General features: G+C 42.3%; 1 protein-coding gene across 2 annotated transcripts in view; it reads right to left on the bottom strand.

Annotated features, from left to right (window-relative positions):
• The window catches only part of Fgd4 (FYVE, RhoGEF and PH domain containing 4), a 212,625-nt gene that overhangs the window by 50,172 nt on the left and 135,110 nt on the right, over positions 1–27,343 (bottom strand). For both annotated transcript variants that reach the window (XM_070038716.1, XM_070038725.1), the window contains exons 2-4: positions 24,125–24,274; positions 8,116–8,299; positions 1,866–2,373 (exon numbers count right to left, since the gene is read on the bottom strand). In XM_070038716.1, the coding sequence (XP_069894817.1) occupies positions 1,866–2,373; positions 8,116–8,299; positions 24,125–24,274 (842 nt within the window). The remainder of the gene's footprint in view (positions 1–1,865; positions 2,374–8,115; positions 8,300–24,124; positions 24,275–27,343) is intronic.

Genomic DNA, 27,343 nt, shown 5'->3' with positions numbered 1-27,343 from the left:
ACCACAATATGGAGATGTAGAGATTCACTCTTCAATGTTTCTTCGATCCTTCAGATACTGTCAACCAAGTATATGACTCACTTTCTCCCATGAACTTCCTCATTCAAACTTTCTCTGCTGGAAACTCTGTCTTTACAATTAATTCCTTAACTATGCATAGCTGACTCATGCCTATAATCCTTGCTACAAAGGAGGGTGAGTTCAAAGTCAAGTGAAGCAGAAAAGCCCGTGAGACTCTTATCTCCAATTAACCAGCAAACATATGGAAGGAGATGTATGGTTCAAGTGGTAGAATACCAGAAAAAAATTAAGCGAGGGGGTGAAGCCCTGAATTTAAGACCCAGTATTGGCACTAAATAAATTCTAACTGGAAAAACCAAATTATTGTCTCTTGAGTCTATGTAGTAAAAATAATATTCCTACATCTTAGAAATGTAATACTCTTACTTGATAATTATATTCTCAGTTCTTTATTTCCATTAAGGTTCTAAATACAATTACCAATTACAACTTACAATCATTTCTAAATTTTAATAAATATTTTAGAATCAATCCTTTAAAATTTCTGCCTGTGTTAATGTCAGCTAAGGCACAGAACTTCAAAATGACAAGTAGATTTAAGATTTCAATGTATCACGTTTTTCCTATAACTTTCCACTTTCAACCTCCCTACATAGTTTAGTATTACCAGTAAAAGAGACTAGCAATGGAAACTTTTGCTATGTCTTTAGAGATGCACTCAGCTTTCTAATCTTAGAGGAATTTAGAATGATTTTTATATTGTACTTCTGACCCAAGAAATCCCAAAAGCTGTATAGTAGCCACACTTATTAGTATTCCCAAAGTACTATTGGACTTTATAAAGAGCAAAATAAAGCTCAAAACCAGGGGCTCACACCTGTAATCCTTGCTACTTAGGAGGCTGAGACCTGGAGGATCAAGGTTCAAGGCTAACCCAGGTAGAAAAGTCCCAGAGACTCCACCTCTAATTAACTAGCAAAAATGCTAGGGTAGAGGTGTGGCTAAAGTGGCAGCAAACCAACCTTGAAGAAAAAACCAAGGGAGAGCACCTGGCCTTGAGTTCAAGCCACAGTACTGACACAAGCAAGCCTAGACTAGAAACTTCTAAAAACAAAAGACTATGTAACTTCAAGGAAGAAATTAGGGGAAAGAGAAGGAAGGGGTGACAATACTCCCAAAAGAATTGTACTTGTTACCTGACTTATGAAATAGTAACTGCTCTGTACAACACCTTAATAATAATAATAAAATTATATTAGGATGTAGCTATAACATCTAGAGCTGAAAGCATTTTCCTCCTACTTAGAGACGAGTTCATAGTTTTCCCAAAAGTCTACACTATCTTGAGTCTTAAAATCACAACAGAAAAAACAACACAGACTATATATATATATATATATATATATATATATATATATATATATATATATAACAAAAACAAAAACAAAACAAGCCAGGCGCTAGTGGCTCACACCTGTAATCCTAGCTATTCAGGAGGCTGAGATCTGAGAATCACAGTTCAAAGCCAGCCCGGGCAGGAAAATTCTGTGAGACTCTTATCTCCAATAAACGACTAGAAAACAGGAAGTGGCACTGTGGCTCAAGTGGTAGAGCGCTTGCCTTGAGCTGAAGAGCTGAGGGACAGCACCCAGGCCCAGAGTTCAAGCCTCATGACCGACAAAAAACAAAAAACCCAAACCACAAAGTACCTTCCCCCCTTCTTACAAATTCTCTAGAGCTAGTGAATGCTTACACCAGTTCAGCCATTTCCTGGGTCTGGGAAAGGAATGATACCCAGCCCTGGACTAAGTGGACCCATCTAGGAGCTAGTCTCATGCTCTAACCTTCATCTCAAGGTGCTGGTCCAGTTGCTCTGATTCCATGGGGCTTTCTCCACTGTCCCTGTCTTGTTCCTTGTCCGTTGTGTCTGACTGCCCTTTGTGTAGGGGGAGCACTGTGTCTGGACTTGGAGCCCTGCAGCTACTATGGGAAGCATCTTCGTCACGGTCGTGGGTCGTGGGGGTTGCAGCATTGGTGGTCGTTTCATCTCTTTCTCCATTGATGAAGTGAGTTTCCTGTGGGGGTTCGGCAGCTTGCGAAGGAGCAGTGGGGCTGGGAGAGGTCGCTTGGTTCTCTTCACATTCCGTCTGGTTTTGTGCTGCCATTATGCCATTGGCCATACAAGCCTGTTCGCCCTGAGTCCGATTGGGATCATCTCCCTGTTTCTGTGGTGGGTGCCGGGAGAGGAGCTTTTCTGGAGAAGTGGGTGTGAAGCCAGGCTGTCCTGGGGTTCGAGGTGCATTTAGATTCACTGCAGGATCTTTTTTCAGATCACTGGAGTTTGATAATGTGCTAAAAGGTGAAGTACAGAAAAGGCATGAAAACATGGCATGGGAAAAGATTTGGAATAAAGACCGGCTACTTCCATTTTCTAACTCTGATGGTTTGACAACCAGGCACTAGAGGGATGCTGTACACGTGTAAATAAACAGTTAAATGAACATGTGGAGCTTTATCCACAAAGTTGAAAACATCACCTTGGGCCATCATAATAACATGACTAGTTAGAGGTTAGAAATCTGGCTCAGCTGGTAAAGCGCTAACCAATGAGCAAAAACATCAGGTACTAAGTTCAAGTTCCAGTCTTGGACCAAAAAAGAAAAAAGAAAATAGTATGACTAGTGAGTAACACTTGGCTCATACCTGTAATCTTAGCTACTCAAGTGGCTTAGAGCTGAAGATCACAATTCAAAGCCAGCCCAGCCAGGAAAGTCCATTAATCACCAAAAAGCTGGAAGTGGAGCTGTGGCTCAGGTGGTAGAGCATTAGACTTGAGCATAAAATCTCAGTAACAATGCCTAGGCCCTCAGTTCAAGCCTAGACTGGCACGTGTGCGCAAGCACCCATATACTGCCCCCTCCACCAAATATACACAGTTAATAAATAATCCATCCCCAGGAAGTTTATTTCCTTAATATTTAAAACAAGTACAACAAGCCGGGCGCTGGTGGCTCACGCCTGTAATCCTAGCTACTCAGGAGGCTGAGATCTGAGGATCGCGGTTCAAAGCCAGCCCGGGCAGGAGAGACCGTGAGACTCCTATCTCCAATAAACCACCAGAAAACCGGAAGTGGCGCTGTAGCTCAAGTGGTAGAGTGCTCGCTTTGAGCTGAAGAGCTGAGGGACAGCGCCCAGGCCCAGAGTTCAAGCCCCACGACCGACAAAAAAAAAAAAAAAAAAAAAAAAAAAAAAAACAAGTACAACAACCTCCAGTTTATGAACTGTAGTCTATACTCATTTGCTTTTTTGTTGCTTTATGCCAGGACTGGGGCTTAAACCCAAGGTCTCATACTCTCTCACTTGGCTTTTCTACTCAAGGCTGGCACTTTACCACTTAAGCCACAGCTTTACTTCTGGCTTTTGGCTGGTTAAATACAGATTAGAATCTCTCAAACTTATCTGCCTGGCTGGCCGGGAAAAGCAACCCCCAGATCTCAGTCTTTTGAATGACTAGGATTACAGGTGTAAGCCAACAGCGCCTGGTTCAAAATGCTGTTTTTCTTTAAAAAGCAGAATGTGTTCTGAAAAACTTGATCTGCATGCGCTGCAGCAGTCCTAACTGTTCTACTAATTGATGGTTTATCACTAATGGGTTACATTTCATGATCCCTCCACACCTGTCTCCATAGTCAGATCAAACTCTGAGGGCTTCCCTGAACACTTACGGAAGAGTACCATGATGCTCTGAGGGGATGTCCATGAGTGGTAACACAGTAAGCCTTAGAAACTTTACTGAAGAAGATACAGACAGGGAGCAAGCGAATACGTAACCACCTTTCTCAAGATATCTCCCTCCTCCAATTGTGCCTGACACAGTTCAAGTGTTCCCTGTTCCTCTGCCTGTGTCTGTCTTCCTCAGCACACTATGGGGCTTATTCCTTTCTCTTCATTCAGGCTTGTGACTGGATAGCATCTTCTAATAGCTGTTCTGGAACAGATTGTCTAAATAATATACTTCATCACTAGCTCTACATAGCAGCACAAACAGGACACTGGAACCTTGTTCCCAACATAGAACAATATTCATATGGAAATACTCCTGAAGAGAGGGGAAGGGGAGGGGGGCTGAGTGTCCTTGAACTCAGGGCACTGTCCCTGAGATTTTTTGCTCAAGGCTACTACTCTAGCAACTAGATCCACAGCTTCTCTTCTGACTTTGAGGTTGTTACTTGGAGATAAAAGCCTCCTTTATTTTCTCTGCCCAGGCTGGCTTCAAACCAGCCTCCTGAGTAGCTAGGATTACAGGCATGAGTCACAATGCCTGGCTTCTCTTAGTGTTTTTGCTCAAGGCTTGAGCCACATGTATACTTTCAGCTTTTTGCTGGCTAAATGGAGATAGAGTCTTTCAGATTTGTCACCTGGGCTGGCTTTGAATCACAACCAAAGTCATGGGTGCTTAGCTATATTTTTTGTTTTTCACAGTGCCGAGGTGTAGACAGGTGCTTTATGTCTCGAGCCACACCTCCAGTCATGACAGTGCTGAGGTTTGAATTCAGTGCCTCATATTTATTTGGCTGATGGCTCACAGCTGACACTCTTAGGCTTGAGCCATGCCTCTAGCCTGTCCTTTAGAGATGGAGCTTCACAGACTTTTCTGCCTAGGTTGGCTTAGAATGTCAAGCCTCCAGATCACAGCGTTCTGAGGAACTACAATGACAAGTGTAACCCACCAGTGCTTAGCCATCAGGTAACATTTTAAAAGTGGTTACTAAGGGCTGGACATTGCATTCAGTCCTTTTACACAGTTTGTCATGTTTCATGCTTATCATAACTCTGAAAAGCAAGGAGCCAGAAATGGCAAAACCTAGGCTTAGGAATGTAAACGCATTCTGGAGCCAATGTTAGATGGCTAGCAAGCCACAGAGTCCAACTCAGAATCTCCTTATAACCCCTATTCCACCTGACTACATGCTGGAACACAGGATGGGATGAGACAGGGTGGGGGGGATGGAGGGGAATGAAGGTGGGGGTGGGGTGGTGCTGCAGACAAAAAGACAGGACCAAGTCCAGGGCTGGTGTGGAGGTCTTGGGAGAGAGAACAGCAAGGCCCCGTGGACAAGGCTGAGATGTGATAGCTTCTTCCCATCTCCAGCCCTTTTGCTGCTTTTCCATGACCTGGATATGATATATTATTCCTGGTCTTCTCGTCTGCTCATCCAACTTCCCCAAGAACGTAAGGAGGGAGAGGAAGAAGAGCTAAAGAGCAGGAAAAATTTCATAGAAAAAAATTATATAGAAGTCAAGGGTTGATGGCTCATGCCTGTAATTAGTTACTCAAGAGGCTGAGGTCTGAGGATCAAAATTCGAAGTCAGCAGACATCTCCAATTAACCAACAAAAAGCCAGAAGTAGAGGTGTGGCTCAAATGGTAGAGCACTAGCCTTCAGTAAAAAACAAACAAACAAAAAAACAAAACAAGGGAGAGCACAAAGCCCTAAGTTCAATCTCAATATTGGCAAAAATAAACAAACACTACTTGCTCCCAATCAAACTTAATTTTTTTAAAAAGTTAGTTGGACCACTGTACAGAACACCTTAGTAATTGTTAAGTGACTACCCCTACCCGTGACAAGCCGACAACACCGTACCAGACACGATTTCTCTTTGTCCTTTCTTTTTTTTTGGGGGGGGAGGGGTGGTCCGGTCGTGGGGCCTGAACTCTGGGCCTGGGCACTGTCCCTCAGCTCTCCAGCTCAAGGCTAGCGCTCTACCACTTGAGCCACAGCGCCACTTCCGGCTTTTTTCTTTTTGCTTATGTGGTGCTGAGGAATTGAACCCAGGGCCTCATGCATGCAAGGCATGCACTCTACCACTGAGCCACCTTCCCAGCCCCTCTCTGTCCTTTCTTACAGTAACTCAAAACCTAGGGATGTCTCTTTATTCTAGAATCAACAACTGGGATTAAAACTGGAAATTATCAAGCTGGGCACTGGTGGCTCATCTATAATTCTAGCTACTCAGGAGGCTGAGACTGGAAGATCACAGATCAAGCCACCCAAGCAGGAAAGCCTATGAGACTCATCTCCAATTAACCACCAAAAAAGCAGGAAGTGAAGCCATGGCTCAAGTGGTAGAGCACTATCCTTGAGCACAAAAACTCAGGAGAGCACCCAGGACTGAAGTTCAAGCTCCAGGAACAGCACACAAAAAGAAAAGACTCAAAACCACCCAACAGGGAAATGGATGTCATTCAGCAGTAAATAAGAATTGCCCACTCGAGTCATCTAAACCTAATGTAGTATTAACCCACAGAGACACATTTAGGGCCAGTTGGCACTGGCAAAGCCTCACTAAGCACATCATTATTGTTTGCACTGGCAATGCACTCAGACACAAGTAACACCCATCCTCTCACCGTGCTTGCCAAAAACTTCCATCACATCCTAAGTATACTCAATAAACTTGCTTCTAAACTCAGAAACAAATGTCAGTTCATTTCTCCTTAGATCAAACCCCCTCTAGATATATATTAGAAGATGACTCTGGGTTTGTAAGGTTACAGAAGAATGCAAAAATAATGTAAACAGTAGGCTTTAGAAATGGTAAGGATCAGGGGCTTCTGCCTTTGGTTGGACTACTGACTCTTTCAGAGTTTCACAAAACTGCCCTCAAGGCTTAGGTATGAGGCAAGCCATTGGATTAAGCTGTAGGAGGCATGGCTGCTAGAATCTGCAAACAGGAAAGATCACACTTCTGCTAATAAATCAGCTTATTCAGAGGAACAGAAAAAAAAATAATGGAATTAAATCAGACTCCAAAAGCTTGCTTTTAAGATCACCTTAAGATCACCTTTAAGATCTCAAAAGGCTGAGATATAAGGATGCTGGCTTCAAAGCCAGCCTGAGTAGGAAAGTCTATGATACTCTTAACCCTCAATTAACCAAGAAAAAGCCTGAAGTGGGAGTGTGGCTCACATGATAGAGTGCCAGCTCTGAGTGAAAAAGTAAAAAAATCAGCATATGCACACATCACACACACACACACACACACACACACACACACACACACACACACACACACACACACACACACACACACACACACACACACGAGCTGTTGAAAATTTGAGTATTTATGAAAGAAGTCCTCACACTTAGTCCAGAGTGAAAAAGTAAGTAAAGACAGGATTCCAAATTACTTTTCCCCAAAGAGGTTGCTAGAACTACATTTTAATAAACACACAATAAACAGCATAATATTTTTATAAGCATGTTTCATATAATTTCACTTTTTTTTTTTGTTGGGTCCGGTCATGGGGCCTGAACTCTGGGCCTGGGCGCTGTCCCTCAACTCTTCAGCTCAAGGCTAGCGCTCTACCACTTGAGCCACAGCACCATTTCCAGCTTTTTTCTTTTTGCTTATGTGGTGCTGAGGAATTGAACCCAGGGCCTCAGGCATGCAAGGCAAGCGCTCTACCACTGAGCCACCTTTCCAGCCCTCACTTCTTTTATTTTTCATTTCTTTTTCTTCCTTTGAGACAGTTATTATGTATCCCAGGCTGGCCTTGAACTCAGAATCTTCCTACCTGAGCCTCTAGAGTACTGAGACTACAGATGTGTACTACCACAGCTGGCTTATGAAGTACATTTAAATGGAGATTTATGTTGGTCATGATTTCTAGAGCATTCTAGAGCACAAGTCATGAGCAAAAAAAGCTAAGCAAGACCATGAGGCTCTGAGTTCAAGACCCTGAGCACTAGTATGCATGCATACACACACCACATACACACACACAGAGCCAAAAGGAGTAGCACAGAGTAAGACACACTAACAGGAAATGAGAGACAACAAATCTATAAAATATACACCAATTTATAAAAACACTGGTGGCCCAGAGTGCAGCACAGGGGCCTGTATAGTAAGTCAATGACATCATACCATGGCAAAATTAAGTAGCTGACTTTAAAAATGCACTTCTTAAACGCCTACCAAACCAAATGGAAGATACTAGGTTTTTGATTTAGAAAACCTATGTCTTTTCCAAAATCAGCTTTCTTCCTCCCTCTGCCTTTTCCCATTGTCCATTAACTCTTACCTGCCTCCTTCAAAGCGACTGATGAGATCAGAAACCTTACTGGATTTTTCTTTTGACACACAAGAAGCAGAGACAGGTTTAACTTCCTCCATCCTGGGTTTTGCTCTAGGTAAAGCTTTATGCCTGGGGGTTGGGTGTATTTTGGATGAAGGTGAATTCTGCAGATGTAAGGGCTTTGGAGGCACTGTAGAAAAAGAACAGAATTCAGTATTTTACTCATATTTTCCTTTAACAATATTCTGATATCCTAGGTGCAAAAAGTCTTCATCAATATCAAACTACTATGAAGAGGTCTGTTAAATTCAAACTGAACCTTAAGCAAGGGACCTGAAATCCTAATATCTTGGAAATTTGCTCTATGTCCCACTGAAATTCTATCTACAAACCAGTAGTTATTTTATTTTAGTTTATATTAAGGCTAGGTAGTATTCCAAAATCTATTATGTAGTAGTCATTCATTTAAATAGAGGGAAAAAAAAGTAAAACTGGAAACACAATCCAAAAATACACTGTTTAAGCCAGACTACTAGCTACTCAGGAGGCTAAAATCTGAGATCATGGTTGAAAGCTAGCCCAGAGAAGAAAGTCCATGAGACTCTTTATCTCTAATTAACTACCAAAAATATTGTTTGCCACAAAACAGATGTTTTAATACAATTATAACAAGTACAACAGAATCCAGAACTACTAAGTTAATCATCATAAAGGCCAACAGTGTAAGCATTATGCCCACCTTCTGTCCTCAGCTCCACCTAGACCTGAGCTCCTCCCTGCTCTGGAGTTCCTGCCATACAGCTGGCCCCTCCCTCTCTCCACCCAGACCTACCTGAACTCGCACTTACCTCACTTCCTACCCCTCAGGCCCTGTGGCTACCTAGATAATGGAGGCTGCCTTATGCTCTATCTCTGGGGGAAATATGGTTCCTCTAATAAACCTTGTAATAATCTTTCTCCTATGTCTGCCTGCCTCCTTGTGGTCCCCAGGGATGAATGTGATGGATCTTTTCAAACAGAACAACAGCAAACAGCAGGAATGCCATATTGGTTTCACATAACATCATTTAACAAAAAAGCATATTACCTCATTTCATCTTAGAAGATCAGCATAAGGTGGACACCTTTATTCACTGAATATGTCTCTGAATGATTAGACAAGTGATTGTCGGGTAACAAAGCTAATCTGATTATATGACTACCTCCTATATTCTTACTCCTTCCATCAGAACTGCTCCTCCTCATCAACTTAACAAAACAAGGGAGAGGGAGATAGAGGTACTATTATTATTATTATTATTATTATTACCACCATTATTTGCTACATTATGTAGTTGGCTTGCATCAATATATAGGTGTGAGCCATAGGTACTTGGCAAATCACTAGTTTTCTAGAAAGGCCTTTACTTAATTCACAGAATAGGAACAGATCATTTAATTAAATACTAAAATCTAAACAAAATTTCTTAGCAGATTATCAGTGAAAAATTATGACATGCTCACAGCAAAGGAGCTGGTTCTAAGTGTAGTACAATCACTTATCAGCAAAACACAGGTCAAGCTGGGTGCCGGTGGCTCACACCTGTAACCCTAGCTACTAAGAAGACTGAGATCTGAGGATTTTGGTTCAAAGCCAGCCTGAGCAGGAAAATCTGTGAGACTCTTGTCTCTAATTAGGTACCAAAAAGCTGGAAGTATAGGTTTGCTCAAGTGGTAGAGTGCTAGTTTTGAGTACCAAAAGTTAGGGACAATGCCCAGGCTCATTTAAAAAAACAAAACAAACAAACAAAAAGAACACAGGGCAAGCTCACAAGCAGCCACCAGATGGCCTACTGACCAGATGGCCCAATGACCACAGGTCTTTCTACCCTCCCTCCTCCCCCCATCCATGGCAATGTGCACATGGCTAATGAGCCAACTCCAAGGAGTTTGGTAATGGCTTAGACATGCCAATGAACAACCTTAAGGCAGCCAGCAGTAGTTAGAATAGCAGGCAACCTAACCTTCCTGAAAACAGGTCATACAAGTTGAAGGTGAAGATGTTCAAATCAGAGCAAGGTTCTCAAAAGACTCCTAACTTTGCACTACAGCTTCCAACTCTAGCCTCAAGGGACCTTTTCCTATAGTCCTCAAAACCACCTGTCCCATCAGCCTGCCTCACCACAGCTATGTGCTCCCTTTGGTGAGTGCCAGTGAACTAACCCATACAGTTTGGTTCTAGTTCCATTGCTGTTATTGCATATACTTGCTTGATGTGTGGGTGATTAAACTTGTTGGATTTTTTTTTAAAATTTCGCTGGTCCTGGAGCTTGAACTCAGTCTCTGAGCTTCTTTTACTCAAGACCTGCATTCTGCCATTTGAGCCACGGTGCCACTTCCTGCTTTATTGGTAGTTTACTGAAGATAAGTCTCACAGCCTTTCCTGCCCAGGTTGGCTTTGAACTGCAGTCCTCAGGTCTTAGCCTTCAGAGTAGCTAGGATTACAGGTGTCACTGGTGTCCTATGGAATATTATTTTGAATTATATTACTGATAGGCATCTTGCATTTGAGTCTTTATTGCATACCTTTGCCACTGCCACCATCTCCCATTCTGAACTCAACAAGAGAAAACTATGCTAGAAGTGTATAAGGAATTACTTCACTTATGAAAACCAGTATTGTTCTCTAAGATTATTACTCAGGGTAAAAGTTTATCACACATATGAATTTTCCTATAACTGGTTTTATGTGTGCATATGCACCCACACACCAGTCCTGGGGCTTGAACTCGGGCCTGTATGTTATCCTTGAGCTTTTCTTTTCCTCAAATCTAGCACTCTACTACTTGAGCCACAGCATCACTTCTCCCCCACTAATATTTCTTTAATGAGATTAGGTGACTACATAAATTTCACAACACTGTGGCATAGTTATACTTAGCTAAAGTCACAAACACCTTTTAATCTTCACAATGATAGTCATTATTACCTTAACCTACATAGCTTATGAACACTATGACCTTTGACAATAAAACTATTTCTTACAAATTGCTTACTACTGCTTAGTATCAGCTGTTCCTCTTTCTCTCACATCTCCTCCCTCCCATCACTGCCCTTGAGTTGCTTAGTACACTTTCATTAGTGTCCAGTGCAGCTGATGAGCCCCTCTGCTGTATTTTTCCACCTGTTTTCTGCTGATTCTGTGCTGTTCCCACCTTCCCTCATATGTGCACGTACATACACCATATATGAGGTAAAGAATAGGATGAATTAAGAAGAGGTCCTTTGTTTCCTTATCATTGGGGTTCTTTTCAGTATGTATATTATTTTATATATAAGAAGTGCTTGGGTATTACAATTTGGTGCTTTTCTTCTGTAACTATCCTCTTTTTGTCTCACTGTATATGGGTAACTTGAGTACTGTTTACTTTGTCATATCTCATTGTGTTTCAAATCTAACATCTGCATATCAGATAGAACACGTGCTGTTTGTCTCTCTGATCTTGACTTACTTTGCTCAACATGATTTGTTCTGAAAGGCTAGCACAGGCAAGTTTACAGAAGCAAAACCAGCAGTTAGCATTTGTAAAAATATAACTCTAATTTTTAATCTTTCAGTTCTAGTTCTAGCCATTTCCCTGTGAATGCTATTATTTTATCCTTTCTAATGGTCACTTCTATCTTTTTTGCTGGTGAATTGGAGATAAAGTTTCATGGACTTTCCTGCCCAGGCTAGGGTCAAACCTGGATCCTCAGATCTCAACCTCCTGAAATAACCAGAATTGTAAGCATGAGCCACCAGCTCCTAGTGCTTATTTTCTTCTTTAAACCCTTTCTCGTACCTTCTGAAGAGGAGCAAGGAATCATGTTCCCTTCCCATTTTCCCCACCCAACTACCCTAGTTTTCCATCATCATCTCTTTTATACACTCAGCTAGCTGACAGTTGCCTGATGTCCGCTGGCCTACATTTCCATCATTTCTGTACCAGTATCCAATTTATTACTGGGAAGGAAAAACATATATCACAATAAACTACAAGTGGGGCCTGAACTCTGGGCCTGGGCGCTGTCCCTCAGCTCTTCAGCTCAAGGCCAGTGCTCTACACTTGAGCCACAGCACCACTTCCAGCTTTTTCTTCGTATGTGGTGCTGAGGAATCAAACCCCAGGGCCTCATACATGAAAGGCAAGCACTCTATCACTGAGCCACCTTCCCAGTTCCTCCCCCCTATCCCCCCAAAAAAATCACCTCTTTTTATAAAAATGATGTGTTCTAAGCTATTCAGGAGAAATGGTTAGTATAATAACTATTGGGAAGGAAAGGTGTTTATGAAAGTGTGATTTATGAAAGTTAGATGCTGGTGACTCATGCTTGTAATCCTAGCTACTTGGAGGATTATGGTTCAAAGCCAGCCCTGGCAGAAAAGTCTGTGACACTCTGTCTTTAATTAACCAACAAAATGTTGCAAGTAGAGATGTAGCTCAAGTGGTAGAGTACTAGTCTTGAGGAAAAAATCCAAAAGAGAGCACAAGACCTTGAGTTCAAGCCTCAGTACCAGCACACACATGCAAAAAGTGACATTAATAAAGTAGTAAAACAACTCATAATTCACACACCCACAAATTATTTGTAACATTAGGAATAATTTCAAGATTTCTAAGTAGAACAGTGAAAGAAGGAAGTGAATATGTTTTTTATAATTCTTAAAATTGCAAAGCTATTATGAAGGATAATCTACCTAGAAGTATACATGTAAAGTTTTTTCCTCTACAAATTGGACCAAAAGGTAAGGACTATGTCTTTTGGTCACAGCTGTATTTATAGGGACATTGTATTTGACATATTTGTGGAATACACACAGGAACCAATTAATGAGTCACCTGAAAGCTCATATATTGTGGGGAAACTGTATTTGCTGATATGGATGAAGGTGGTTGCTGGGTACATGTGTATTTTAGAAACACAGAAGAAGCACCTAATTCAGCAAGAGAGAAAATCTAATATACAATAAATAAGCTATTCATTATTTATTTAGTCAGTGCTAGGGCTTGAACACAGGGCCTCCCACTCTTACATAGCTTTTTCCTCTCAAGGGTGGTGCTCTACCAATGAACCACACCTCCATTTCCAGCCTTTTGCTGGTTCATTGGAAATAAGAATCTCTTGGATTTGTCTTGCTGGGCTGGCTTCGAAACATAATCCCCAGAACTCAGCCTCCAGAGTATTTAGGATTATAGGCATATGCCACCAGAGCCAAAATTTATTTGGCTCAGAGTTTTGAGAGTTAAGACCATGATTGCTTGGGCAGAACATCATAAGAGAGGGTGCAATGTTGCCTATTGGGGACAAGAAGCGGAGATGAGGGAAACGGGGAGACAAGATGCTGTCCCTAAAGGCATGCCTTTAGTAATGTATTTTATTCAGGTAGGCCCCATGTTCTAAAATTTCCAGAACGTCCCTAAACAGAACCACCAACAGGGAATCAATATTCAATACATGAGCCCTTTTGGAGGACATCTCATACTCAAACCCATAACAGTATACTATAAAATAACCCACACTATTCTCAAAAGACCTAACTGGAAGAAGGAAAGGCCTCTTTCACTCTCAAAGTTAACCGGTAAGCCCGGAAAACTTAGTGCAGGATTCAAAGGGGAATCTACTCAGTATACTACATAATTATGATATTCAAAATCCAATTCTGCTGGGTGTGGGTGGCTCACACCTGTAATCCAAGCTACTCAGGAGGCTGAGATCTGAGGATCATGGTTCAAAGCCAGCCCAGGCAGAAAAGTCCTTGAGATTCTTTTTTTTTTTTTTTTTTTTTTGGCCAGTCGTGGGGCCCGAACTCTGGGCCTGGGCACTGTCCCTCAGCTCTTCAGCTCAAGGCTAGTGCTCTACCACTTGAGCCACAGCGCCACTTCCAGCTTTTTTCTGCTTATGTGGTGCTGAGGAATCGAACAACCCAGGGCCTCATGCATGCAAGGCAAGCACTCTACCACTGAGCCACCTTCCCAGCCCAGTCCGTGAGATTCTTATCTCCAATAAACCACTAGAAAACCAGAAGTGATGCTGTGGCTCAAGCGGTAGAGCACTCGCCTTGAGCTGAAGAGTGCAGGGACAGCGCCCAAGCCCAGAGTTTAAACCCCACGACCAACAAAATAAAATAAAATAATCCAATTCTAAGCCAGGCACTGGTGGCTAGCACTTGTAATCCTAGCTACTCAGGAGGCTGAGACCTGGGCAGAAAAATCTGTGAAACTTTTATCTCCAATAAACTACTAAAAAAAGCCAGAAGTGGTGCTGTGGCTCAAGTGATAGAGCATTAGTCTTGAGCAAAAAGAAGCTCATTGACAGCTCCCAGGCTGAGTTCAGGCCCCAGGACTGAGGGGAAAAATCCAATTCTAAATACAAACCAAGGTCCCATGTTTCAGTTTAGCACATTGTATCCAAAGAAATTAAGACACAGGAAGAACAAGGAAATAATTCATACCTCAAATGACAGAAACTAAGTTTCTCTTCATAGCCATATTTCTTCTGGGGAACCAAACAAGTTGCAACCATCATTATTTATTTACTTAACTTGTTTGTTAGTGTCATTACTGAGACTTGAACTTGGGGCCTAAACTCTTGCTTTGCTTTCTTTGCTCAAGGCTAACACTCTACCACTTGAGCTATCTCTACTTCCAGCTTTTTGCCAGTTAATTGAGAGGCTCACACACTTTTCTGCCCAGGCCAGTTTTGTACCAAGATCCTCAGATCTCAAGTCTCCTCAATAGCTTAGAATTACAAGTGGGAGCCACCTGGGCCAGGGTGACCTACTTCTCATCTATTTGTTTAATGCTATATATATTTCATGGTAGGATATAAAGCTTCAAAATTCAATAATGCCCTTAATCTGTCCATGTTCCCCTTTAACAAGCCCACCCCTACAGCCTTCTGGAATGCCCGTGAGGAACTGGAGCTCACAGAACTAAAGAAGACTTTTGTATTTATATGACCAAGAGAGGAATAACAATCTAAATAAAGACCTATTATAGATCATTAAAGATTGTGAAACCCAAAGACTATAAAGAGGGAAAAATGTTCACTCTCACTAATCAAAAAAATACAAATCCACAATTTCACACTACTTCCACTCCATCAAACCAAAAAATTTATATCTGACAATACCGGGAGTCAGTGGTACAATGCAATGTGAACTCAACTTTATGGGCTTTTGCTAACAGTAGGAATTAACAAAATTAACTAATTATGTACATCTATATGGAAATGTTTAAAATTTTTCATTAATTTCATATTTACTGAATAATTTTTTTTTGCCAGTCCTGGGGCTTGAACTCAGGGCCTGGGCACTGTTCCTGAGCTTCTTTTGCTCAAGGGTAGCACTCTACCACTTGAGTCACCATGCCACTTCTGGATTTTTCTGTTTATGTGATACAGAGGAATGAAACCAGGGCTTCATGCATGCTAGACAAGCACTCTACCACTAAGCCACATTCCCAGCCACACACACACACCACACACACACACCACACACACACACACACACACACACACACACACACACACACACACACACACACACACACACACACACACACACACACACACACACACACACACACACACACACACACACACACACCTGATCCCAGGACTTAACCTCAGGACCTGGACACTATCCCTGAGCTTTTGTGCTCAAGGCTCCCACTTGAGCCACAGCTCCACTTCTGACCTTTTGGTGGTTACGTGGAGATAAGAGTTGCATGGACTTGCTTGCTCAGGCTGTCTTCAAACTGAGATCCTCAGATCTCAGCCTCCTGAGTAGCTAGGATTACAGGTCTGAGCTACCAGTTCCCAGCTAAATAACTATTAAGTCTAGGCACGTAGGCATGTTAATAAGCATAAGGAAAGACAACAAATAACTACAAAATAATACATAAACAACAGTGAAATAACAGGCAAATCACTTGTGAGAAAGTAGTAAGTATGAAAAGAAGTGAGGGAGGGGGCTAAAAGAGCAAGATAAAAAGGATCCTGAGTATAGGAGGTAAAGTGAATAATGTTCAAAATGGGTTTCTTCAGCACAACTGAATGAACTCAGGGCCTCACACTTGCTCAGCTTTCTAGCTCTCGGCTCATAGTCCCTGAGTTTCCTTTTGCTCAAGGCCAGCACTCTACCACTTGAGACACAGCTCCACTTCTGGCTTTTTTGGAGATAAGCATCTCACAGACTTTGCTACCCAGGTTGGTTTCAAACTGCCATCCTCAGATCTCAGCCTCCTGAGTAGCTTTGATTACAGATGTGGGTCACTGGATGCTTGCTTAAATTACAAATTTTAAGACAGACTATCACAGTGTACTCCAAGTTGGTCTTCAAACTCATGATCTTGGCCTTCCAATTGCTAGTTCCAAGTGGATCTCTTTGAAAAGTTGTGATTTAAACAAGATTTGAAGTAAAGGGAGGAGTGTTTAAAGAAAGATCATTTCAGCAAAGGCTAGAGATCTAATCACTCAGGTCTGAAGGCCAATGTGGATAGAGCAAAATGAGTAAGCAAGCAAAAGTGTTAAAGTCAGAGGAGGGAGTCCTGACTGTGAAATCTTATAGATCACATAGTGACTCTGACTCTGTGAAATGAGGTCTCAGCAGAGCTCTGAGCAAAGTTGAGACATGATGACTTAAACTTCAACACCATCACTCTGGTTGCTATGTTTATCTTCTGGGAGAGAAGCAAGGAGAAGCAATTAGAGGTTATCATAGAAATCCAGGCAAGAGATACTATTACTCAGGAGAAGACAGGAAGACATTTAGATTCCACATACATAGACGCCTAGAATATGCATGCACACGTGTGTATGTGTGTGTATGTGGCCACACCTGCTGAGGACAGACTCAGGGCAGTCTATGCTAGAAAAACCCTGTACTCCCAACCCTACAGGTATACATAGAATAGCTTTCCTGATAAAGGTGAGGGATGAGAGCACCAGAGTGCTCCACCAGCATGGAGAATATCTGGGAGACATTGAGCTTGGACAATTGAAAGAAGGAGTTGTTCCTCAACTGGCTTAATAGGTAGATAGTTTTTAAAGAAACAACTGGCAGCTGGGTACCGGTGGCTCATGCTTGTAATCCTAGCTACTCAGAAGGCTGAAACAGGACTGGGAAGGTGGCTCAGTGGTAGAGCGCTTGCCTTGCATATATGAGGCCCTGGGTTCGATTCCTCAGCATCACATAAGAAAAAAGCCAGAAGTGGTATTGTGGCTCAAGTGGTAGAGCGCTAGCCTTGAGCTGAAGAGCTGAGGGACAGCACCCAGGCTCAGAGTTCAGGCCCCACGACCGAACCCCCCCCAAAAAAAAGGCTGAAACATGAAGATCATAGTTCAAAGCCAGCCCAGGTAGGAAAGTCTATGATTCATTTCCAGCAAAAAGTGGAATGTGGAGTTGTGGCTCAAGTGGTAGAAACCTAGACTTGAGTGAAAATCCTAATAAGGGAGAGTGCCCAGGCCCTGAGTTCAATTCCCAATACCAGCATGCATGCATGCATGCATGGCATGTGTGCAAGTACATGCACACAGAAAGAGAAAGAAAAAGAGAAAGAGAGGAAGGGGAAGAGGAAAGGAAAGGGGACAAAAAGAGAGATTGCAGTTTTTTAAATATCTGAACTGGGTCATACTTTCAGACAGCAAATAGAAGATTTTAATTATTCAGAAATTTCCAAGAATGCAAAGTGATGACCAAGAATCTTAGAGAAATTTTATCTCCAGTGTAAGATTATCAGCAGACCTCTATCTCATGTGTGTGTATACATGTGCCTGTCCCTCTATCCTGTGTGTGTGTGTGTGTGTGTGTGTGTGTGTGTGTGTGCACACGCATGTATTATGCGTGCTTGTCCTGGGGCTTGAACAAAGGTCCTGGGCATTGTCCTTGAGTGTTTTTGCTCAAGGCTAGTGGTCTACCACTTGAGCTACAGCTCTACTTCTAGCTTTCTTGGTTGTTTAATTGGAGATAAGAGTCTCAGAGTTTCCTGTCCAGGCTGGCTTTGAACTATGAGCCTCCTAAGTAGCTAAGATCACAGGCATGAACCACCAGTCCAGGTTTATCCCACTTACTTCAACAAATATGAAAAACAAAGGGGGCTACATATAATGCATTATAAATATATACGTTTGAAAGGATGGATCACTGTACAAGACTCTTTGCTCCAGAAGCAAAGGCACAGGTCTGAGTGCTCTGTATTTATATAAATTATTCAAAAAAACCTGGAGCTTTCAGTTCACAAAATGTTTCCTAGTATTTTAGGCTTAGTGACTGATATGGTGTGTGTGACAATATGTGAGACATACCAAAATAACTATGAATTATGGAGAATGCTCTGGATTAAAGCTCTTCAGAGAAAATGAAGTATTAGTTTAAATTACTAAAGAAGCTACTTTGAGTGAAGTCCAGCATGGCAGGAAGTAGGCCAATATGAAAAGCAGTGAACAAGAAGAAAGGCTATATTGGAGGTTGTTCAGAGATTTGTTTGTTCGACTGTCAAGATTGGTATGGAATGAACAAGCCATTGTTTTCCCAGACCTTAGGGTATTTTCTGAGGCAGAGGCAAAAAGCTCTTAACTACTGAAGAAATCCTTTCAAAGTCTACAGGCCAATTTAGATCCAAATGCAACTATAATCACTCATCTAAAATTCAGCTCTTAAAACTTATAAAAAAATTCTTTTAAAACATTTATCTTGATAAATATTTTATCTTGATAAAGTTACATGATATATAACCATCACCAATGAAGGTATGGACAGTATACTCTCCCCATGACCCATTCACATTAAAATTTTTTTTTCGTTCTATATTCTTTGAGGATTTAAGTCGCTTTCACCCTTTCTTTTCCTTTCTTCTTCTTCTTCTTTTTTTTTTTTGGTACAGTCATGGGGCCTGAACTCTGGGCCTGGGCACTCTCCCTCAGCTCTTCAGCTCAAGGCTAGCGCTCTACCACTTGAGCCACAGCGCCACTTCCGGATTTTTTTTTCTTTTTGCTTATGTGGTGCTGAGGAATCGAACCCAGGGCCTCATGCATGCAAGGCAAGCACTCTACCACTGAGCCACCTTCCCAGCCCCCTCTTTTCCTTTCTTCTTCCCTTCCTTCCTTCTTCCCTCCCTCCATCCTTCTGTCTCTCTCACTTGCTCACTTGCTTGCTTCTTGCTTTCAAGAGAACTGGGGCTTAAACTCTAGTTCTTGTGCTCATACTTGGCCTTTTTACTCAAGGATGGCATTCTACCACTTGAGCCACACCTCCACTTTGCTGGTTCGTTGGATATAAGGGTCTCTTCATTTGTTTCCCTGGGTTGTCTATGGACTATGATCCTGACATCTCAGTCTCCCAGGTAGCTAGGACTACAGGTGTGACTCACTAGCACCCAGCTGAGTCAGTTTCTTAAACTCACCACTCATGGCATTTCAGTTTGCTGATTCAAGGGGCTGCTTTGTGCACTGTGGGGTGTAGAGTGGCATTCCTACCCATTGCTCACAAAACATTGCTCACAACTTCCGCAAACATCAAGCCAAAATGTCTTAGGGAAGGTGGGAGGAGGGGAGTGGAAGGGGATGCCAAAATTGTTTCATTCTAGAGATTCCTCAGCTCTTGTCTCAGCACCCCACTCACTACTCACAGTTTGGAAGGGATGTGTATTGACCTGAAAAAAGGGGACCGTGTTATAATAATCCCTTGTCTACATGAAAGTCCTGTCATCATCTAGTTCTGTTCCTAGTCATCCAATGTTCTCATGACCCAGGCACTAGTGGTTTACACACTAGCTATTTAGGATGCTGGAGGATTGTGGTTCAAGACTAGCCAAGGCAAAAAAGGTCACTAGCCTCCATCTCCAAAATAACCATCAAAAAGCTGGGCTGGAAGCTGGGCACTGGTGGCTCATGCCTCTAATCGTAACTACTCAGGAGGCTGAAATCTGAGGGACCGCGGTTCAAAGCCAGCCCAGGCAGGAAAGTCCAGGAGACTCTTACCTTTAATAAACTACCAGAAAATTGGAAGTGGCACTGTGGCTCAAGTTGCAGAGTGCTCGCCTTGAGCTGAAGAGCTGAGGGACAGTGTCCAGGTCCAGAGTCAAGCTCTATAACCAACAAAAAAAAAGCAGGGCTGGATTCATGGTTCAAGAGGTAAAGCACAGGGCTGGGAAGTTGGCTCAGTGGTAGAGTGCTTGCCTTGAATGCCTGAAGCCCTGGGTTCGATTCCTCAGCACCACATAAGCAAAAAGAAAAAAAAAATCCGGAAGTGGCGCTGTGGCTCAAGTGGTAGAGCGCTAGCCTTGAGCTGAAGAGCTGAGGGAGAGTGCCCAGGCCCAGAGTTCAGGCCCCATGACTGGACACCCCCCACCCCCCAAAAAAAGAGGTAAAGCACAGTCCAGTAGGGGGCGTGTTCTCTGGAGTAAGGAGAAAAGTACTGTCTCTTCCCTAAAGAGTAAAGAACATCATAAACCATATCTCCACTTTTTGGTGGTTACTTGTAGAGTTTAATGGACTTTCATGCCCTGGCTTGCTTCAAACTGAGATCCTCAAATCTCAGCCTCCTAAATAACTAGGATTATAAGAGTAAGCAACAAGTTCCTGCAAGGACATTTACTGTTGATCAGTAAGTCAATACACAGTGCCAACCTTTTCACTAGTTTATCCAATAACCCTAAAAGATTTGATGCTGGTCTCAGTATGGCAATATACTGAGGTTGGAACAAAGACTAATAGAAGCAAAGTGGGAGAAATGGGGTGACAGAGAATTACTATTGCAAATCTAGAAAACTGAGTCAGATGAGGCAGTTATACAGTTGGTCAGATTGTAATGAATGAGGAAACAAAAAACAAAAAACTTTGGTCTGAGGACCAAAGTTCACAGAACCTTTATTATACACGAACTCATAGTGACATTTATATAATGAATCCATATTCAGGATAAGCAGTAAAGAAGCATCTAAGGACAGGCTTATTTTGGACTTCTGTAGCTTGAAAAGGTCATTGCTTTGGTTCAATACATTGATGTGGAAAAAACAATGAAGTAACTCAGTGTATCTTCCCAAAAAATAAAAAAGGCTTTTAAGATAATGAAATTCTTGCTTTTGAACTAGACAATAACAGAAATTAGAATTCTATTCATTTGTGTAGTATGACCTCATACTTCTTGTCAACTCAGGTCTAATGAGGCAGTTTTGAAACTTTAAATTTTGCAATTAAAATAGCTTACATCATAGTTAAAATTTTGTCTATGCTTATCTAGACATCACTGTCAAGGGATAAGTATAACCAAAAGAAAATGTTATATAGAGCATGGCACTGGTGGCTCATGCTACTCAGGAAGCTGAGACCTGAGGATCGAAGTTCAAAGTCAACCACAACAGGAAAGTCCATGAGACTCTTAGATTCACTTAATCATCAAAAAGGGCAGGTGCTGGGGGAGGGGGGAGGAGGAGAGGAGGGGGAAGTGAGACTGTAGCTCAAGCTAGCCTTGAGTAAAAAAAAACAAACACAGGGACAGCACCCAGGCCCTGAGTTCAAGACAAAGAGGGAGGGAGGGAAGGAAAAGAGAAAAAAGAAAAGAAAGGAAAAGAAGAAAGACAGGGAAATGGAGGGAGAGAGGAAGAGAGGGGAAAATGGGGGTGGGGAGGGGAGAGAGAGTTATATAAAACTAGACATATGATTCCTCAAGTGGTAGAGTACCAGAAAGAAAAGCTGAGGGCCTGAGTTCAAGCCCCTATACTGAAACAAAAAAATCAGACAGGCATCTAAGGCAGTAAGTACATGATAGTCATATATATATACCACCATGAGTATAGTTAGGAACAAGAACAAAATGACACATATCTCATAATCTAGAATATTCTATTTTAAACTCATTTGAAAGCTGTTTTCTAGAAATCCTCAACAAAGAGAATTTCAATGAACACCAGCTCTTTTATAATGCATTCTCTGGTATACATTTTTCTTTGCAAGAATAGGAAAGTGACCAAAGTAAACATAAAATAAGCAAAATGGAAATGGAGTTTTCCAGAATAGTAATTCTAAAAATGCCCAGTACTATTTTGACTGAATGCTCAGTATTCATTATAAATGAAAATCTATTAAGAAGAAAATGTACATTAAAATAATGCAGCTTAGCTTTCATGGGTTTTTTGTTTGTTTGTTTTGTGCTGTTATGGGGCTTACACCCAGGGCCTCATGTTCTCACTCAGCTTTTCTACTCACAGCTGGTACTACTCTACACCACTTGGCCCACAGCTCTACTTCTGGCTTCTGGCTGGATAACTGGAGACAAGAGTCTCTTGGGTCTGTGTACACAGGCTGGCTTTGAACCATGATCCTCAGGTCTCAGCCTCTTGAGTAGCTAGGATTACAGATGTGAGCCACCAGTGCTCTGCATATGTTGTAATTTATTTATTTATTTATTTATTTATTTATTTATTGGGTCCGGTCATGGGGCCTGAACTCTGGGTCTGGGCACTGTCCCTTAGCTCTTCAGCTCAAGGCCAGCACTCTACCACTTGAGCCACAGCGCACTTCCGGCTTTTTTCTTTTTGTTTATGTGGTGCTGAGGAATCGAACCCAGGGCCTCATGCAGGCAGGGCAAGCGCTCTACCACTGAGCCACCTTCCCAGCCCCATATGTTGTAATTTAAAAGGCCTTACATTCTACCATCAAAAAGAATTGTTTTAGCTAGGCCCTGGTGGCTCACGCCTGTAATCCTAGCTACCCAGGAGGCTGAGATCTGAAAATCAAAGTTCAAAGCCGGCCAGGACAGGCAAGTCAAGAGACTCTTAACTCCAATTAACCATCAAAAAGCCAGAAATAGTGCTGTGGCTCAAAGTGGTAAAGGGCTAATCTTGAGCAAAAGAGCTCCAGGACAGAGCCCAGACCCTGAGTACAAGCCCAGGACTGACCAAAAACAATAACAACAAAAAATGTTTTATGTTCCTTGAAGTTAAAAGTTTAATGGAAATTTATTTGCAAAACCAAATGGCCAGTGAACAAAAGAGAGCTTTCTACCATTACACTTTTTCCTTTACAGGCCACTTAATCCTGAATGGAGGGATTGTTGACTTTTCATTTCTGTGGATGACATTCCCTCAGGACATTTTCAAAAGCCTTGTGCTTAAACATTATCTAATCACATTCTCGATAAGAATGTTAAGCTAAGCGCCATTTCAGAATTGTTTTCCTAATCCTCGGACCTAGAGTAACTCATTTCTTACTGGCTAGTTCCAAACACATTTGTTATACTGACAGGCCCTGAGCTATGTTAACTATAGGCATGAAGAGGATGACAGTCTTCTTAATGGATGCCCAAACACCTTTAGCCTTGTGAAAAAAAGCACGAGACAGCTAGACACCAGTGGCTTACCCTTGTAATCCTAGCTAGTCAGGATCTGAGGATCTCTGATCAAAGCCAGCCTATGCAGGAAAGTCCATGAGACTATCTCTAAATATGGAACTGTGGCTCAAGTGGTAGAGCACTAGCCTTGAGCTAAAGAAACTCAGGATCCATTCCTGGAGCTGAGTTCAAGCCCCAGGACAGGCACGTCCTCCCTCCCCCCCACAAAAAAAAAAAAACAAAGAAAGAAAAGAAATACAGAAGTGCACCACTATTTTCAGAAGAGAACAAGCACCGGCCTCTGTCTGAGAAGGGTTATAAGACTGATACTTGGCTGAAATGTGAGGATTGCAGTTCAAAGCCAGTCTGGGCAGGAAAGTATGGGTGATTCTTACTCTCCAATTAACCAGCAAGCCAGGCTTGAGCAGAAAAAGCTAGGCAAGAGCACCAGGTCCTGAGTTCAAGGCCCAGTATCAGCATACACATACAAAAAGACTGACATTTCTTTGAAAAATAACTCTTCTGAGTTGACCCTTTCATAGTTTCAAGTTCTCTTTGTGTCATCATTGTTCTGGGTGGCCCTCAGTGGTCAGCAACTCACTGAGACCCCATCACAGCCCCCCTCCCAACATCATCCCTCCTTCCCACCCCCTCCCACATGCATACCTTGTGGCTTTGGACTTGCAGCTGAGCGATTCGCTGGTGTCTTCCCATTTATTCCCTGAGCCTCTTCAGATACATTCGGATCAACCAGTGTGGTTGTGCTGCTTGTTGAACAAGGTAGAACAACACTGACCTTTGGACAGGTACTGCTGCCTGTGGGTTAAAAAAAGAAAGTACAGATAAATACAGGGGGCCCATACAACCCTTGTCTTTGCAAGTTAAGCTTCTCCAGATCCCAGAAGACACCAACAGTCACAGTTACAGGATGAAGCATGGAAATAACTTTGTGGCTATGTGCTGCCCTTGACAAAGAGCTTTCCTGGGTGAGATCTGTGCTTTGGATACCTTTAATGCACACTGAGCAAAGACGGCTACACATGCACCTTTCCTTCTAGGGACACAGAAAGGCAGAACAGCTGCTGCAATCTAGGCCACCCAGAGGATGGGAGGGGCACGGCTCATCTGGTAAAAGTGTTTCTTTCTCGTGTCCAGTCAGCCACCAGTCATCAAGCAGAAAAGCACCAATCAGACAGCTGACCTTAGGGCTCTAGGAGAATGGCTCAAACAGAAACAAACAAATGCACATCTGCTACGCTCTCCCCCACAAACTTACTCACAGTTCATCCACAATCCATGATAAAGGCAAAGAGGAACCCAGAGTTTCCACAGATAACAGTGAGATTGTACTGACATTGTCCAAATTATTTACAATCAAAGCCCCTCCAAAGATTCTTTAAAACAATGCTGAAATGTACCATGAGAAACTTATGAAAGGGAAAAGATTAGTCTTCCATTTAGCTCCTTCCTTCCTTGCCTCTCTCCCTCCTCCTTTCCTTCCTTCATTTTAGTTTCAGTTCTCAGGCTTGAAATTAGGGCTTCACACACTTGTTTTTTCACTCCATGCTGGCGCTCGACCACTTGAGTTACACTTCCACTTCTAGCTCCTTGCTGCTACTTAATTGGACATAAGAGTAACAATAAATTTTTTGCCCAAATCTCAGCAGCTGGGATTATAGGCATGAATCATGACCTGGCACCCAGCTTCTGATACAAGAACCTGAACTTTCAGTCATGGGGCTTGAACTCAGGACCGGGATGCTGTCTCTGGGCTCTTTTGCTCAAGGCTAGCGCTCTACCACTTTGAGCCACAGCACCACTCCTGATTTTTGAGTAGTTATTTGGATATAATAGTCTCACGGGGACTTTTCTGCCTAGGCTGGTTTTGAACCACAGCCCTCAGACCTCAGCCTCCTGGGTAGCTAGGAGCACAGGCATGAGCCACCGGTGCCTGGCTCATAGACTTTGAAATGACTCTTTTTACATACGATCCATTTCTTTCTCTTGAGGTTGACATGGTGGTATTAATAATAGACTTAACTCGTTATGTCGAAAAACAAACTTTACAACTTTGGTGGGGTGGGCGGGGGAGGGGGGAGGATGCGAAGGGATGGGAAGGGGAAACAAAGGAGGAGGCTACAATGCTTGATAAGAAATGTACTCATTATCTTGCCCACGTAATTGTAACCCCTCTGTACGGTATTTTCACAATAAAAAAATATGTTTATAAAAAAATAGACTTAACTACTTCCAAGAAAACCAAAGATTTTATTGGCATGTATTGATGTAGAAAAGGGCTTCATTTTGAAATTTCCATGTTTTTTTTTTTTTTGGTCAGTTGTGGGGCTTGAACTCTGGGCCTGGGTGCTGTCCCTCAGCTCTTCAGCTCAAGGCTAGCGCTCTACCACTTGAGCCACAGTGCCACTTCCAGCTTTTTCTGCTTATGTGATGCTGAGGAATCGAACCCAGGGCCTCATGCATACAAGGCAAGCGCTCTACCACTGAGCCACCTTCCCATCCCTCCATATGTTTTTTGATTATATTAAACCTTCTTCTCTATTACTTTCTTATCATCAACATCCCTTTCCTTTTAAAAATATGATTTTAATGAGTTCCATTATGCTATTTTCATAAAGGCATATAATGAACAAATAGCATAGTCTCCACTTAACAACAAAGAGAAAATAAAATTTCTACCAAGAATTCACTGTAATTGAGTGAAAGTAAGCTATTTAAGCAACTATTATTTGGTTAAGAGATAGCTTCACATTTGCACAATTCAAATTTCTAAAACAAGAGCTATTTGAGTTTGGGGCTTGTTTTTTTAATGCATTTTATTCTACTTTCTGAACTTCAAAAGCTTGTTACAGTTTTTTTTGTTTGTCTGTTTTTGGGTCCAGTCATGGGGCCTGAACTCTGGGCCTGGGCACTGTCCCTCAGCTCTTCAGCTCAAGGCTAGCGCCTACCTCTTGAGCCACAGCGCCACTTCTGCCTTTTTTCTTTTTGCTTATGTGGTGCTGAGGAATCGAATCCAGGGCCTCATGCATACAAGGCAAGCGCTCTACCACTGAGCCACCTTCCCAGCCCCTGAACTTCAAAAGCTTGTAAAAGGCATGTTCATCTAAGTTTCCAGTGCTTCTTGATCAGTCACCGTCCCATCATTCTCCCTCTTGAGGAGGAGTTGTTGTTTTAACAAAGAAAAAAACCCTCTTGTTCTATTTCTTTTCTTTTTTTTTTTGTCGGTCGTGGGGCTTGAATTCTGGGCTTGGGCACTGTCCTTGAGCTCTTCAGCTCAAGGCAAGCACTCTACTGCTTGAGCCACAGCACCATTTCCAGTTTTCTAGTGGTTTATTGGAATTAAGAGTCTCACACACTTTCCTGTCCAGGCTGGCTTTGAACCTCGATCCTCAGATCTCAGGCTCCTGAGTAGCTAGGATTACAGGTGTGACCAATTGGCATCCAGCTTGTTCTATTTCTTGAAGGTTTTGTTTTTTTTTTTTTTTTTGAAGGCTTAAAATCACTCAAAACACTAAAAGTTAACTTTTAAAGCCTAACCAAGCCAGGTACTGGTGGCTCACATCTGTATTCCTACTCAGGAGGATGAGATCTAAGGATCAAGGTTTAAAGCCTACCTGGGGAAGGAAAGTCCATGAGACTATCTCCAATTAACCACTAAAAAGCCAGAAGTGGAGCTGTGGCTTAAGTGGAAAGAGGCTAGCCTTAAGCACAAAAGCTCAGGGGCAGCACCCAGGCATAGAGTTCAAGTCCTAAGACTAGCACACACACACACAAACACCATAAAAAGAAAAGTGAGGGAAGGAGGGGTGGGTTGAGAGGGATGGGTAAGAATGTTGAAACGGGTGACATTGATCAAGATATATTCAT

Source organism: Dipodomys merriami, unplaced genomic scaffold (genome assembly GCF_024711535.1).
Source record: "Dipodomys merriami isolate MVZ:Mamm:240054 unplaced genomic scaffold, mDipMer1.0.p SCAF_10, whole genome shotgun sequence".
Lineage (NCBI taxonomy): Eukaryota > Metazoa > Chordata > Mammalia > Rodentia > Heteromyidae > Dipodomys > Dipodomys merriami.
Note: the sequence above shows the minus strand (reverse complement) of the source record. Positions and strands in the feature narration are given on the sequence as shown.